At 34.5% G+C, this 15,714-nt stretch overlaps 1 protein-coding gene across 1 annotated transcript; it reads right to left on the reverse strand.

Moving 5' to 3' along the window:
- Window positions 1–8,253: 8,253 nt before the first annotated feature.
- On the reverse strand, window positions 8,254–10,931 carry LOC129280801 (uncharacterized). Its single transcript, XM_054916813.2, has 4 exons — window positions 10,861–10,931; window positions 10,535–10,598; window positions 9,429–9,734; window positions 8,254–8,766 (listed from the first exon to the last, which is right to left on the reverse strand). Exons 1-4 carry the CDS (start codon window positions 10,870–10,872, stop codon window positions 8,654–8,656), a joined length of 495 nt encoding a protein of 164 aa, XP_054772788.2. The 5' UTR covers window positions 10,873–10,931; the 3' UTR covers window positions 8,254–8,653.
- Between the last annotated feature and the right edge of the window lie 4,783 nt (window positions 10,932–15,714).

Genomic DNA, 15,714 nt, shown 5'->3' on the forward strand with positions numbered 1-15,714 from the left:
ATGATGAAGAGTGGGGAGCGACCTGATATTTATACAATTTAAACCGGAACTAGCTAAAACAAAGTTCGAAGTTAATTCATTCATTGAAAACAAATATTCTTGAAAAATGGCTACATGTGTTTGATTTAAAATAATAAGGCTCTGAGCAAGGTTGTTATGTTGATGCATAGCTGCAGACAAAGACTACTATGTCCACGTCTTATGTCGACCGCCTCTATTGAGCTTTGCGAATAATCCACTAGCCTTCATTCGATTCCCCCAAATCATTAGTTTTCTGTATACGAATATTAATCTCCTCTCGACCTTTGAGCTTAAACTTCGAGTGCGTGGACACATTTTGTCAAGTAGGAACATCATGGCATCACTTTGAAATTGTATTTCAACAAATGCATTCGTGGTCAATATAGGCGTGGTCAAAAATTAAAGAAAACTGACAACAATAATCAACTAAACAAGTAACAGCAATCACAGGCTTTGAATTTGTCATTACATTGTCACGGTTACGCACTTGATGAAGTTCACTCATATATTCATGTGACTAACTAATGTTTGTTCGGTCGATGATCGTTCCTATGCCTGATGAATGCCTATGTGACGAGTATTTGAAATTAATGCCCAAACCTTCACGGATGGTAATTTCCGCCAAAATTTATGTGGTTATTAAGTCATTTTTGTTACCGTCATTTGAATAATCATTATCACTGTTGGTTGTTGTTTATTTTCTGTTTGTTTGTTTGTTTATTTCTCTTTCAATTAATGTGGCCCTTATGTCCGCCTTCATAGGGATTGGCGTTAATTCCCAGATTCGCTTCGTGGTATATGAAGGACATGAATTGATGCTAAACAGAGTACTTAGCACGTTTACTTTCTGCATAATGAAGGGAGGGACTGTACACACCCAAGAAACCCTGACAGGTGGTGTAGAACGAAAGATTATGGGGGCAGCTTTCTTACTAGCAAACCTGAAACACGAAGGATAAAACGTGGTTAAACTTGAATTACATATGTGTTTTAATGAAAATGTATAACTTTATAAAAACATTAATTTATTTCACAGATACATGCTTCCATTCTAAGGCTTTACGATCAGCTAATTTGACGGCGCTAAGAAGGCATTAGCCTCTGGTCGAGGCTTTGGCGGCTGATAAATAAATATACTCTAACTCGTAAAGCGAGAAGGCCTGGCGAGCGGACCTCGTTCGCGACTTAGGGTATCTCTCGCTTCGCTTGGGATATAATGGACAAACCAGGAGCAGCCGCCAGGACCTCGACAAGAGGGTCAGAAGGCATCTGCACGGAGTTCGTAAGGCGTTCGTATGCCATACGTATAATTAAGGGAAATGATTGACTAATCCGTCAATATCTTGACACATTGCGGATGACCTTTTTTTTCTGAAACCCCATATTTCGAACTAACACGTTTACAAGTATTCAGATAAAAATATTAATCTAATGATGACCATAGTCAACTGTTCATGGTAGTATAGTAGGAATATAGCGTTTTAAAAATATATATTTGTTTAAAGAAGTTTACCCTGACGAAAATTTTGTTGTAAAAATACCAGACAAAAGTGATGAGAATATTGGTGATGGTTTGAGGAAATTCATCAAAGATTAAGGAAGTTAGGTGACTTTTTAATTTTTGATTTGTGACTTCATATGCGATATGCTGCATATGTTATGTAATATATAATGCATAAATTTATTTTTTCAGTGGTTCATGATGACTGGGGTTTTTCAGGAGCGGCTGTGAAATAAGTTTTCTGTCGAAGGTACAATAAAAACTAATTTAAATTTCTTGAGTGTCTCAATAGATGAGAATCTCAGTTGAAGTGCACACATTAAAGTTCCAAAATTCCCAAAAGTGTCGGTGCAATGAATCGCCTTAAGAATATAAATTTAGTTCCAAAACAAGTTCTATTATATTTGTATTATTCAATGGTCTTTCCATGTATCACTTATACTCTTGTATTGTATGGGGAACACACTGTGCCAATTACCTATTAGATCGTTTAAACTACGAAAAAAAAATGTACCGTCCCTATCATTAGCAATGAAAATGTAGTTTCCCACTTTGCTATTATTTTAAAAAAATATATGGATCCTCACTGAATTGTATCAACTATAGGTCGCTTTATTAAAAAACATCTTGCCTTCGAATTTCAGTGTATCTTTCAGGGCTAATATCTATTTCCATGTTTATGTTACACTCTTAAAAAGGATGGGCAGTATACTGTCCACAAAACAATTGGTCAAAACGTTATAGTTCTGGGTACTAGTTTTAAACCAATAATGTGTGCTTTGGTTGAAAACTACACTGTATACGTTGAAAACTAACCAGAGTTGGATATTTTTTTTAACCAACTGTTGTGTGGACAGGATGTTGCCCAACATTTTAAGAGTGTACAAGGACCATTATCCACTTACACTTGTCATTATACAAATATTAATTTTCTCGTACAACTACATCCTTTGTTGGAACAAAATGTTGGAATCGCATATCAAATGTTATCAAAAAATGACCCAATTTGGTCAGTATATTGTCTTTCAAAATACACATGTATAAGTATAAATTGTATCTTTTCGCTCGATCTCAAAAATGCACTGAGATGACCTTTTCCAACTCAAATATTGTTTGTTTTATTTTAATTGTTGTTTTATTCTAATTAACAACTCAATGATTTTAATAATATTATTTCGGGGACTATAGCCTCAGATAGGCCCTTGGCATTTGCTAGTTCCCCCTTACTCTTAATTGTTATATGTTCACATTATTGTGTATCTTTTTATTTTAATATTTGTTTTGCAAATTTCGATTGTATTTGATGTTTTTATTGAAATTATGAAAATGAATACATTTTATTGAATTGTACATTAGAGATGAAAATCATATATATTATATCATGCAGGGGCGTCGATCCATTTTTCGGATTGGGGGGGCAAAATCATGAATCAACAGTCCAAAGGCGCTCGATCGTACAAAACACCCCCCCCCCCCCACACACACACACACACACATAGGCATATTATATATATGTATATATATATATATATATATGTATATATATATATATATATATGTATATATATATATATATATATATATATATATATATATATATATATATATATATATATATATATATATATATATATATATATATATACATATGTATATATGACTCATGAGATACAGACATGTATCTCACCAACAAATTAATGCGAGCGCGAAGCGCGAGCTGAACATTTTTAGTATACTGATCGACCTTAAAACAGGAAAAGCGTACCTGTTTAGGACTGTTTGTATAGTAACTCATGAGGAGGATACATATCTCACTACACAGATAATGCGAGTGCCGAGAGCGAGCTGAAATTTCTTTATATTCTGACCTGAAAGCTTGATATTCTAAGCATTTTTGGTACCAATGATTAAGATTGGTATCTAAAAGAACAAATCTCTCTCTAAAAGCTCGCATATTTCGATCTGAAAAAAATGACAGATTAATGGACTTTTTTTTATAAAGAACAAGATATATATCCAACAAAATATTATTGCAAATCGAAGCGGGAGTTATTTTGAGGGTTAGAACTGAAAACGGGACATTCTATTCACCTATTTAATCATTAAAAGTATGGGTTTTTGCTATAGAAATGATGCGAGCGCGCAGCGCGAGCTGAAAATTTTTGTATTCCAATCTGAAAAGCGGACATTTTGAGCACGATTTGGAATAGAGAACGAGTTGTGTATCTCAATCTCGCTTGCTGAACATTACAATCTTATTTTATTTTTGCACAACTGGAATTATTGGGGGGGGGGGGCAAAACGATATGTTTGCCCCCCCCCCCAATATTTTCATTGGTGGGGCGATCGCCCCCCTGCCCCCCCAGGATCGACGCCTCTGATATCATGTGATAAAATAAATGAATTATTAAGTTGTGTATTCACTGTGTGAAACTGAGAATATTACAATATTTACTTTTATAATGATAATCACGTGTTTATTCCTCCTGGATCATGTATTTCATTCTTATCACCAAATACGTAAATAAGAATAGTATATTCAAGCTAATTTTAAAAATACCAATGGAGAGTGAGAATGTGATACTTTTAGTTCCCTCATTTGGATACAACAAACAGCCAAACTTTTACTGAACTTTTGAGTCATGAAAAATTGCATAACTTCGCTTTCAATAAAGTTTTTAAAAAACTTTTTCGCCAATGTGTTTGGATGCAACAAACGGGCCAGACTTTCATTGAATTTTTTTGCGTCATAATAATTGCAAAACTTCCCTTTTGATAAAGTATTTTAAAAAACTATTTCGTCAATGTATTTGTGTCCCAAGCCACCCTGATTCTGCGTGAGGAGTGAATTTGGTGAAGAAGGAAAAAAATTGGTTTTATTCTGCTCAATTTTCATTATAACAATGAGGGAAAAATTGTTTAATTAACGATTTTCTTAACAAATTGCCACAATTAGATAATGATATGGGTCTTTCATAGCCCAAGATGGAATTCTTTTTAATCAATTGCATTCGCTCATTTGTTAAATAGTTTGATATTGATAAAACAAGATTTTTTTTTTTTTTTCTTTCAATAGCATTTATTTAATCATCTGTATATACATTTCACATTTATATCAAAATACATTAAACATAATCAAATAATACATACGGAAGACGATACAAAGATTTACCAGTACAGTTTTTGTTCATTTCTAGTCTCCTACGCAATTCTGATTTAAATAAAAACGTTAGATTTGATGGTCTATTGTCTACTTTCCTGTAATTACGTAACAAAATTGATTTATACACAGTCCAAAAAGCTACATTCATGATATCATCTAGTTCTTTGTGCTCGTTATTTTTTATCAAAAAATCGACATCGATAATAACGTGTTTATTGAAGGCTTTTTTAATCAGCCAAATTATATATGACCAAAAATTTTGATTTAATTTACAAGTGATCAAGGCATGTGTTATGTCCTCTTCTACATGGCAACTATTACAATAAGCATCTTCACTTATACGCCATTTACATTAATTTCTTTTCACAGGCACTAAATTATATAGTATTTTGAAATTAAATGATCTAAGTTTATTTTCTTTTACTGTTAACAAGTTTCTCTCGAAACAAGTATTCCAGACTATACTCTTTTTCGAAATATTTTCCCAAAAGAAACAACAACGTGAATTTGACCCTTCATGACGTATAGCATAATTGTAAAAGTATCTTGAAGGTACGTGGTCCAGACATTTTACTGAGTTACCTATTTTTAGTTTGGGTTTATCAAGATGCGCAGATCTTTGTAGGTTCTCAATAATAGATTTTGATAGCCAAATTTTAGGTATAGCTTGCCTCAGTTTTGAATAATAAAAAATGACAGATCTTTTACTATTTTTAAACTTCAACATAGATGAAATTTCGGATACATCTTTAAAGCCTCCATTAACATTCAAAATGTCTTCCAAGTATATTATTCCACTACTGTACCATTCCTTGAAAAATAGTGGTGATTTATTAAAAACAATATAATGATTAAACCATAAAATATTTTCTACCTCATGTTCTTTTCTGAATAATATTTCTTTATCAATCAGACTCCAAGCTCGAATTATTTCAACATAAAATGGAGGTATTTTCTTATCAAACAATGGGGTAACATTGTGAACCCGAAAGTCGCTATTCAAGATTAGATTAAGAGTTCCAAAACGCTCAAACCAATAATTTCCAAGTGTTTTCCACATAGAATTTACCTCATTTGTTAATCTTCCTAACCATCTTAATCTAAAACTGACTACTTTCTTTTCTATGTCAACCATTTTCAGACCACCTTGTGTGTAATCTTTGATAACATCACATCTTCTAACCTTTTCCATTCGTGAATTCCAAAGGAATTTGAAAAACATTCTATTTAGTTTCTTAATAATTATTGATGGAACTGAATTAAACATAAGCAAATGGACTACTTGGCTTAGTGCTAAGCATTTCACAATCGTCACTCTACCAAATAATGTCAAGTTTCTTTTACGCCAATTATCTAGGAGACGTTGCATTTTCTCTAACTTATTTTCCCAATTTGCACTGTTAGCAGATTCCACATTATTAGAGATAAAAAAGCCCAAATATTTTACCGGGTTTTCTGCCCATGTCAGGTCAATGTCTTGTATCACCCATCGATTTTTTTTCTTACCTATCCATAAGAGTGCAGTTTTTTCTTTGTTAATTTTAGGACCGGCTACCCTCCCAAAATCTTCTAATTCAGTTAAAATAAATTCTAATGAGCTATCGTCTCCAACAAAAAAGGTAGTATCATCTGCATACTGTAATACCTTTAACTCAAAGTGACCATTGGTTTCATCAAAACAAACACCTCTTATAGTATCATTTTTACGTATCTTGTTTGCAAAGAATTCAGCTGCAATCACAAAAAGGAGTGCCGAAAGAGGACAGCCTTGCCGTATTCCCCTTTGCACTTGAAACTCTTCTGTTATCCTACCATTTACAATTACTGAACTTACTATTCTACTGTAAAGGACACAGATCCATTTGCGAAATTCATCGCCAAAATTTAACTTGTCTAAGCATTTCATTATAAAAGATATATCAATACAATCAAATGCTTTGGTGAAATCAACCATCATGACCGCACCTTCAACATTTTTTTCATGCATGTAATCTATCATATCTTTAACAATTCTTACATTGAAACCTCCTAAACGTCCTTTAATATACCCTACTTGTGTTTCCATAATAATACTCGTTAAAACCTTTTGTAATCTTAATGCTAGAACTGTTGCAATTATTTTATAGTCGCAATTGAGTAGTGTTACTGGTCTCCAGTTCTTTAAATCATCACTGTTTCCTTTTTTATAAATCAGAGTTATGAGACCTTTTCGTTGTGAAGGCGACATCTGTCCATTACTGAATAATTCATTGAATGCACTAATTAACAACTTGCCTATTTCTTCCCAGAAAACTTGATAAAATTCGATAGGCAGTCCGTCCATACCTGGCGCTTTATTCCTCTTCATTGAGAATATAGCCTTTTTGCATTCTGCCATACTCATCAAGCCTTCACATTTATTTCTTTCATCTTGACTAAGCTTTTTCACATCTTGTGAGAACACATATTCATTCATATGATCTAGATTAATATGATTTCTCTTATACAGATCTTCATAATACAGTTTAACTTCTCTTAAGACATGTTGTTGCTTAGTAACTACATGTCTCTTCCCATTTACTCTTAGTTGAGTAATAAGTTTATTTTCCCCATTTTTTTTCTCAATGGATAAAAAATAATTTGTGTTTTTTTCCCCTTCTTCCATCCATCTGATCCGTGACCTTATTGCGGCACCTTTACATTCATTTATGTATAGCTTCTCTAACTTTTCTTTAAGTTGTAGGTATTTTCCTTTTGATATATCATTATTTCGATTGTCTAAATCACATTCACATTTGGCTAACTCAATTTCCAAAAGTTCTTTTTCACATTGATAAAACAAGATGCTCTGTGATGATTCACGCATAATCATAATCCGATGCAATATGACTTTTTTTCAATTCTCAAACCTCAGTTTCACCCTTTCCTGCTCCCATTCGCTTTCTCAGACACACACTGCAAAAACTGCGTGTTAATTTAACACCAGTCCGGAATCTATATATGACCAGTCCACACCAGAGAAGCGTTGAAACAACACCGGTTTGAAATTAAATCGATGCTGTTTTAACACTTATTGGTGTGGTCATATATAGATTCCGGATTGATGTTATTAAAAATTAACACCGCAGTTTGTGCAGTGCTCACACCCTCTCACCCGTTGATAAACACACAGTACGACTTCTCTCTTCCTTTTCCGCCCTTCCTTATTTATTACCTTCTTATCGGACTCCCATTGCTTCCTCTCTACATGGTCTATACCTCAAAGTTTCTTTCTCCCTCACTCGGCACCCCTCTCTTTCACTTTTTCCTTCTCACATTCGCTTTCTCAGACACACACGCACACACACACACTTCCGTGCGTAAACACGTATACAACCTTCCTCTCATTTTATCTTCGTCTCGGACTCATTTTGCTTTATTTCTCAATCTCCTTTTCGTTCTCCCTCACTCTGCACCACTCTCTCCCCCTCCCTTCTCTCCCTCTCTTTCCCTCTCTCTCTCTCTTGTAGGAAATTTTCGCTGTATGTTACTTGACAAACTTCACATTTTCATTGCTGAACAACATTGTACAATCCTAAGAAACTCAATATAATATATCAATAATTTATTAGTATTCAAACTTCGATTTTAGTATGAAAACAAAATATACAAATAAATTTCAATCTAGTATCTCATTCTTCAGATATACGGGTCCTGCACAAGGTACTTATTATAAGTCATCAGCTCGTACTATGACAATGGGATTAAAGCTGTATATTGTATTATAGTCTTTGATTAAGTGATGAGACTTCGAATCTTATTCATCGAGACCAAACTTTTCTTCCTGGTGAAGATGACATCGGATGTAAAGTAAGCAATTGTTGTTCCAGTTGACTTGTTGAAAGTGTCGTTGCCGGACTTGTTGAATTTCGTGTGTCCTTATAACCGGCTACCTTGGTGATAGTGACCTGCAGGATGTGTTAGTTTCTTACGGTGAAATTGCGTTCAGTTTAGACAGTCGTAGCCGGTAAAGCGGTCGTTGGCCCAGGGGTAGGTGGCGGGTTCGTATTTCCCCGTCGGGTTGGCATGGTGGGAGGATGGAAAGCTCTCCTTGCTTTAAGGGCTGTTAAGTTAAAGAGACAAAATGTTTTTTAATATCATTAAAGATCAGATGATCAAGATAATGCGAAGAAGTGGCACTTAAACAAGTTTCTGGTTTCATGATAATCACTTTTCTTCAATACAAGCACTTTTTACTACAAAATACCTACAGAATTCAAAGGATTTTGTAATTAGATTGTGGAAGTAGTTTTGACCCTATTATTGTCAAAGAAGTATAGAGAACGGGAAGGAGATCAATTAATGAAAAGAAATTAAAAAGAAGTGCCGAGTGTGCAGAAAGAGAAGAAAAAGAAGAAGAAGGAAAAGGATAAGAAGAAGATGAAGAAGAAGAAGAAGAAAAGAAGAAAAAAGAAGAAGAAGAAGAAGAATAGGAGCATAAGGAGGAAGAAGAGAATGAGGAAAATAAAGTGAAAAGTGGGAAAAAAATGAATAGGAATAATCAAAATGTACAATAAAACAAATAAAGGTGAAGAGAAAGATTGATAAGAGATAACAAATGTGTGAAAAATTTATCAAGATGTTGTATATTTATATCCCTTCTGTCCGTTATTGCTGCCTTGTCTCTCATGGCCTCACTCTCCGACTGGCCGATACACGAACCGTCATTTCCTCAGTTATTTATTGCTTTTTTATCATTTAAACGATAATAAACAAAGTACTCACTGGTACAACGATCGACGACTGTTGAGGGTGTTGCACACACAATCTCCATAGCGGCACAACCATCGAAGACCATCTGGACAACGGAACGTTCATCGAGGTAGCAGAGTTGTTTATTGTTCGCCTGATCGAGGTAGCTCTCGACTCTGTCGCCATTGTAACCCGGGGTTTCTCTCACCCCCTCGGCGTAGTCGTGCACGTGATCGAGGACCTCAGAGTTACAGCCACCCTCACCTCGCTTCTTCTCCTCGTATCCGGGGCAAGACTTGATAAGATGTTCGTAGATACTCTGTTGACCATTTCCATGAGCTGAATAACACAAAGAGATGGGTATTGGCGGTAATGAATTTGTTAAATTTATTAAAATTTTTGATATTAGTAACAAAATCAATAGCAATACTACTACTACTACTAATAATAATAATATTATAAAAATAACCGTCATGATGAATATCATATTAATCTTAACAACTATGTTTATGATAATGATACTGATAACAATCACAAGAGCAACAAGGAAAACTGTGACCATCTCGTCCCACTCCTCTGAACATACATATATGTATTTTTACTACTTAATTTAATACAAATTCTAGTAAAATAACAGTTTTTACTACTACTACTACTACTACTACTACTACTACTACTACTGCTACTACTACTACTACTGATAATAATAATAATAATATAAAAATAACCGTCATGATGAATATCATATTAATCTTAACAACTATGTTTATGATAATGATACTGATAACAATCACAAGAGCAACTAGAAAAACTGTGACCATCTCGTCCCACTCCTCTGAACATATGTATTTCTAATACTTAATTTAATCATGTTAATACAAATTATAGTAAAATAACGGTTTTTACTACTACTACTACTACTACTACTACTACTACTACTACTACTACTACTACTACTACTACAACAACAACAACAACAACTACTACTACTAATAATAATAATAATTATACTTCTACTAAATACTGTTTCTACTTCTGCTATACTTCTGTTTATACTTCTAAAAATAATGCTGGCAAATTTACAATTGCATTTGTCTCTCCCATTTACCATGGATCCTACTTGGATCCAAAATACTTACGGAATGCTTCAGATATCGCGATGTAAGATAAAACAACCAGGCACATTACAGCAGTTGGTTTCATCTGAAAAAAAGAAGAAATATATATTTACAATCACAATCAGATGAAGCAATGTGAAAATCAGTTAAGTCTAAAGTCTAAAAAGTAGTACAGTCAGTACTACTTTTTAATTCAAACACTCCTTTAATTTAAACATGGAATATATAAAGTGATATATTGATATAATTACGAAGGAAATCTCGAATGAAGAACATACTCAATTTCCAGAAGAAGTTAAAGCCATAAAAATAAGAAATGTTTGAAGAAAATTCTACAATTCACTTACAGTTGTGGCCATGTTGGATATTCAAAGATACTACGAGGACTTCTTAAAGTTGCCTGAAATTTTTTCTTAGCTTCTCTACTCGAATGATCTCTTGAGACCGACCTGCTCATATTTATACTTTTCTCACTCTCCAGGCAAACAAACTAAAAATCACTTCTTGTAGAAAAAAATAAAAGAAATATGTTGCCAGCAACTGTCCATTGAGATTAAGACAATGTCCACATTAAGGACAGTGAAATAATAGTAGCCTAGAGTCAGTGGATTTGTCAATTGCCAATTCATCACAGAGAGAATGTCAGGGGGGCCTCAAGTTTGCCACAATCCTTCTCAGTCATGTCAGTTGAACCTGCACTTTGTTTCTTTGTAAGATGGATTTCAATTGATTTGAGACTAAGTGTTATGAAGCGAAGCATTAGGATTATTGCTTGTTTCGTCATAATCGAGAATGTGAAAGTGACCGAATTATGAGGTCAATTGACTTACGATACTCCCACATTGAGGAAAATTATCATTTTGTATACTTAATATTTCACTTGGAACAACTCTAATTGTCTCTGTTTTATCTTTGTAACCATCAGTTTGTCTTGTACTTCAACTAGGTCTTTCCATTCCCATTCGCTTTGACATTTAGTCGAAATATTTATAGCAGCTTTAAATTCAGCAGAATTAGTATTTTGTTTCATCATTGGAATAATTAATGTGATATTTTGAGATCATACATATTTTCCGTTACATCGTGATTTCATCCTCTTCCTTATTACATGTATAGCCTCATTTATATTGCTACAAAGTACAACTTTTCCCTTCTTAAACCTTAATTGCCTATATTTTTTAGTAATTCATTAAAAAGTAATTGAAGAGAGATAAGTTTTGTCATATATTTTTAAAACTCTGTTGTAATGTATAATGCCCGACTCTTTTTATCTGTTAAACTATCTTATCTTACCTCTCCTTCTCTCTCTCTCTCTCTCTCTCTCTCTCCCTCTCTTTCTCTCTCGGTTATTCCTCTATCGCACATTAATATGCGCGCGCGCACACACCCTCCCACATACACATCCACACACACCCAATAGAGTAAGAGTATTGTTAGTCATATTCGAGTAAAGTATCGCTAATTATAATCAGAGGAAAGAGACGGTAGTCATAATCAGCTAAGTGGGTCGCTAGACAACAACAGAAGATGGTCACTAGTTAATATGGTCAGGCGTAATTTTTGAGAGGAGAGGATCCCTGTAAGAAGGTTGCAGGTCATAATAAAAGAAGGGGGTCGCTCGTCATAATAATAAAAAAAGAGAGTCGCTCGTCACAATCAAGTAACAGGGCAGACGTTAGTCACAATAAAAAAGGGTCGCAAGTCGCAATCAGATGAGAAAGTCGCTGGTCATAATCAAAGAAGAAGGTACATGTAGGTAGTCATAGTTAAAGGGATGGTCCGGGCTGAAAGTATTTATAGCTTAACAAATAGAGTAGAATTCACTGAGCAAAATGCCGAAAATTTCATCAAAATCGGATAACAAATAACAAAGTTATTGAATTTTAAAGTTTAGCAATATTTTGTGAAAACAGTCATCATGAATATTCATTAGGTGGGCTGATGATGTCACATCTCCACTTGTTCTTTTGTATTTTATTATATGAAATTAGGTTTATTCAAATTTTTTCCTCCAAGAACTAGAAAAATTGAATTGACAAATGATTTAGTGCATTAGATATTTATTGCTGCAACTTATTTCATTATAAAAGAGACATATCATTCACACAAGTATGAAATAATGAAAAAAATATGATTTTATGTAATAACATAAGAAAACGGAAAGTGGAGATGTGACATCATCAGCCCATCTAATGAATATTCATGACGACTGTTTTCACAAAATATTGCTAAACTTTAAACTTCAATAACTTTATTATTTGTTATCCGATTTTGATGAAATTTTCAGCATTTTGCTCAGTGAATTCTACTCTATATATTAAGATATGAATATTTTCAGCCCGGACCATCCCTTTAAGTTAAATGAAAGACGCTAGTCACAATAAAAAAGGTCGTTAGTCATATGAGACGGTCGCTCGTCATAGTCAAGCAGAAGGGTCGCTGCTTATACATGTTATATGCAGTGGCGTAACAGGCGGGGACAGGGGGGCAAGCTGCCCCCCCCCCGGCGGATTTCACCGGGAAAATTAAAAAAACCGGGGAAAAGAAAAGGGAGGGAGAAAGAAAGAAAGAAAGAAAGAAAGAAAGAAAGAAAGAAAGAAAGAAAGAAAGAAAGAAAGAAAGAAAGAAAGAAAGAAAGAAAGAAAGGGAAAGGGGAAGGAAAGGTAAAAAAGAAAGGAGGAAAAATATAGGGATGAGGGGAAAAAAAAACGAAGATTTTGTTTTAATGGAAAAAAAAGGAAAGCTGGAAAAGTAACGAAAGAAGAACATTTGAGAAAGAACAAATCATTCCGAAATAGGCCTATGTAAGGCAATAGCATGATGGGAAATAAATTAAAAGATGACAAATGGCAACAAAAGCGGGAAATGAAGGTAGAATGCAATTAGTCAAAAGCTAAATTGGAAAACAAAGAAAAGGGACAAGAAAAAAACTTAATAACAAGACGGGGCTGCCGAGAATTGAAAGTAAAGAGGGGGAAGAAAGATGGACTGCATACACTTATTGTGCTATAAGCTTGCTAAATTTTATGCAAATAAGCTACCGTGGCTTTGCCCCAGACCCCACGCAGTAGAGGCTCTTCATCTATAACCTTCAAATGAAAACCTATAATGAAAATCACTTGTTTATTCCTCCTGGATCATGTATTTCATTCTTATCACCAAATACGTAAATAAGAATAGTTGATATTCAAGCTTATTTTAAAAATACCATTGGAGAGTGGGAACTTTTGAGTCATAAAAAATTGCAAAACTTCGCTTGCAATAAAGTTTTAAAAAAAAGTTTTTGGATGCAACAAACGGGCCAGACTTTCATTGAAATTTTGCGTCATAATATTGCAAAACTTCCCTTTTAATAAAGTATAAAAAAAATATATTTCGTCAATGTATTCGTGTCCCAAGCCTACCTGATTCTGCGTGAGGAGTGAACTAGGTTAAGAAGGAAAAAATATGGTTCTATTCTGCCCAATTTTCACCATTACAATGAGGAAAAAAAAACTTATTTGATTAACGATTTTCTTAACAAAATTGCCACAATTAGATAATATTGATCTTTATTCATAGTCCAGGATGGATTTTTTTAATCAGTTGCATTCGCTCATTTTGATAAAGATTTAGATATTGCTCAAGCAAGATGCTCTGTGATGATTCACGCACAATCCGATGCAATATGACTCTTTTTCAATTCTCAAACTTCTCCCATTCGCTTTCTCAGACACACATACATACTCTCACCCGTGGATAAACCACTGGTCTCTCCCTTTAATATCTGGATGGGAACAATAACGCTGATTGGCCTATTCCGTGTTGAAGCACCGGAAGTTGGTACCTCCGCACGCCGAGTTCCCCCAAAAAAGCCAAAATCGAAGTAGAGTCTGGTTCACGGCAAGAGTGTTCTTAATTATACTTACCAGATCAACTCTTATTACAGCACTTTTCAATGTGAATTTATACCTGATGCAAAGTTAAAGATGCCGTCATGTGCCGCGTATGATTGCAATAATCGGGACGACCGTGGAAACAGAGAAAAGGGGAATACTTTTCACAGCTAAGACAAGCTGGTGAACTGCATAGTTGTAGACTTTATGTAGTCCCATGTGCTCAAATACATGTGTGGTAATTCTAGATTACCAGAGCAAGTTTCCAAAACTTTAAAACTCCAGGGGGGGGGGGGTTATCGATTGTTGTGATTTCTCTGGAATCGTGATGAATTTAAACCATGATTCAAATAAATATTCATTTTATTGATATTCATAACTGTCACCAAGTTTTATGAGTTTATCAATCATGTTTGGGCAGAAGAATAACACGAGACACGAAAATACTGACCGTGTAGCCTGTATTCTGAAACTTGACTGAAGTTAAGTTAAGACTGGAAATCTGCCGTTTCGGAGGAGTTAAAAAAAATGATTTTTTTTGCGAAGCACAGATCCTGACCGAAATTTTTCGGTCAAGGACTAGATCTACAAGGTATTCTGAAAATTATTTTATCTTTTATTTGTGTTAATGTCCTTGGAAAGGACAATAAAATTTACAAGCTAGAGGTACATGTACGGTAGGACTATAGGACTTTAGGAGGCTAATGTAACTTGTGCCATGTGAATTTGTGATAGTTCTCTGTCAACAATAGATCTAATTATTTTTCCCAAGAACTTGTTTTTTTTTTAAGTACGTAAAAAAGACATTAGGCTACAGAGACGGATTTACAGACTTCAGAAATTTCACAGAACTTATTTTGAGATGATGAATGTCTTCAAAGAAAAAAAATGTCTCGGTGGAGCAAAAAAAAGGGGGGTTATCAACCAAAAATTTAGGGGGGATGACGCAAGAAAAATAATCTGACAAGCAAAAAAAAAAGGATATCAACCCAAATTTAGGGAGGGATGCAAACATAAGAAATAATCTGACAAGCAAAAAAAGGTTATCAACCAGAATTTTAGGGTGGAACACAACAATTTTAGGGGGGTCCACCTGAATTTAGGGGGGATGCAGGAAACAAAATTGACAAGCAAAAAGAACAAAAAAGGTTATCAACATAAATTTTTGGGGGTCTGTCCCCCAACCTAAAATTTAGGGGGGACAGGACCCCCCCCCCCCCCGCTGCCTATATGAACAAACTGGGGAGAGGATAATTGAAGAGGGTCGATCGATGTGACGGAGGGAGAGAGAGAGAGACACTCTTAAAGGGCAAGTCCACCTCATGG

Source organism: Lytechinus pictus, chromosome 2, assembly GCF_037042905.1.
Source record: "Lytechinus pictus isolate F3 Inbred chromosome 2, Lp3.0, whole genome shotgun sequence".
NCBI lineage: Eukaryota > Metazoa > Echinodermata > Echinoidea > Temnopleuroida > Toxopneustidae > Lytechinus > Lytechinus pictus.

Bases quoted from the DNA above. Each gene is read 5' to 3' on its own strand.
- LOC129280801 (XM_054916813.2), bottom strand. The intron at 9,735-10,534 runs GTAAGTATTTTG...TGTGTTATTCAG, and splicing joins CGCGATATCTGAAGCATTCC to CTCATGGAAATGGTCAACAG. The intron at 8,767-9,428 runs GTGAGTACTTTG...TTAACTTAACAG, and splicing joins AGTCGTCGATCGTTGTACCA to CCCTTAAAGCAAGGAGAGCT.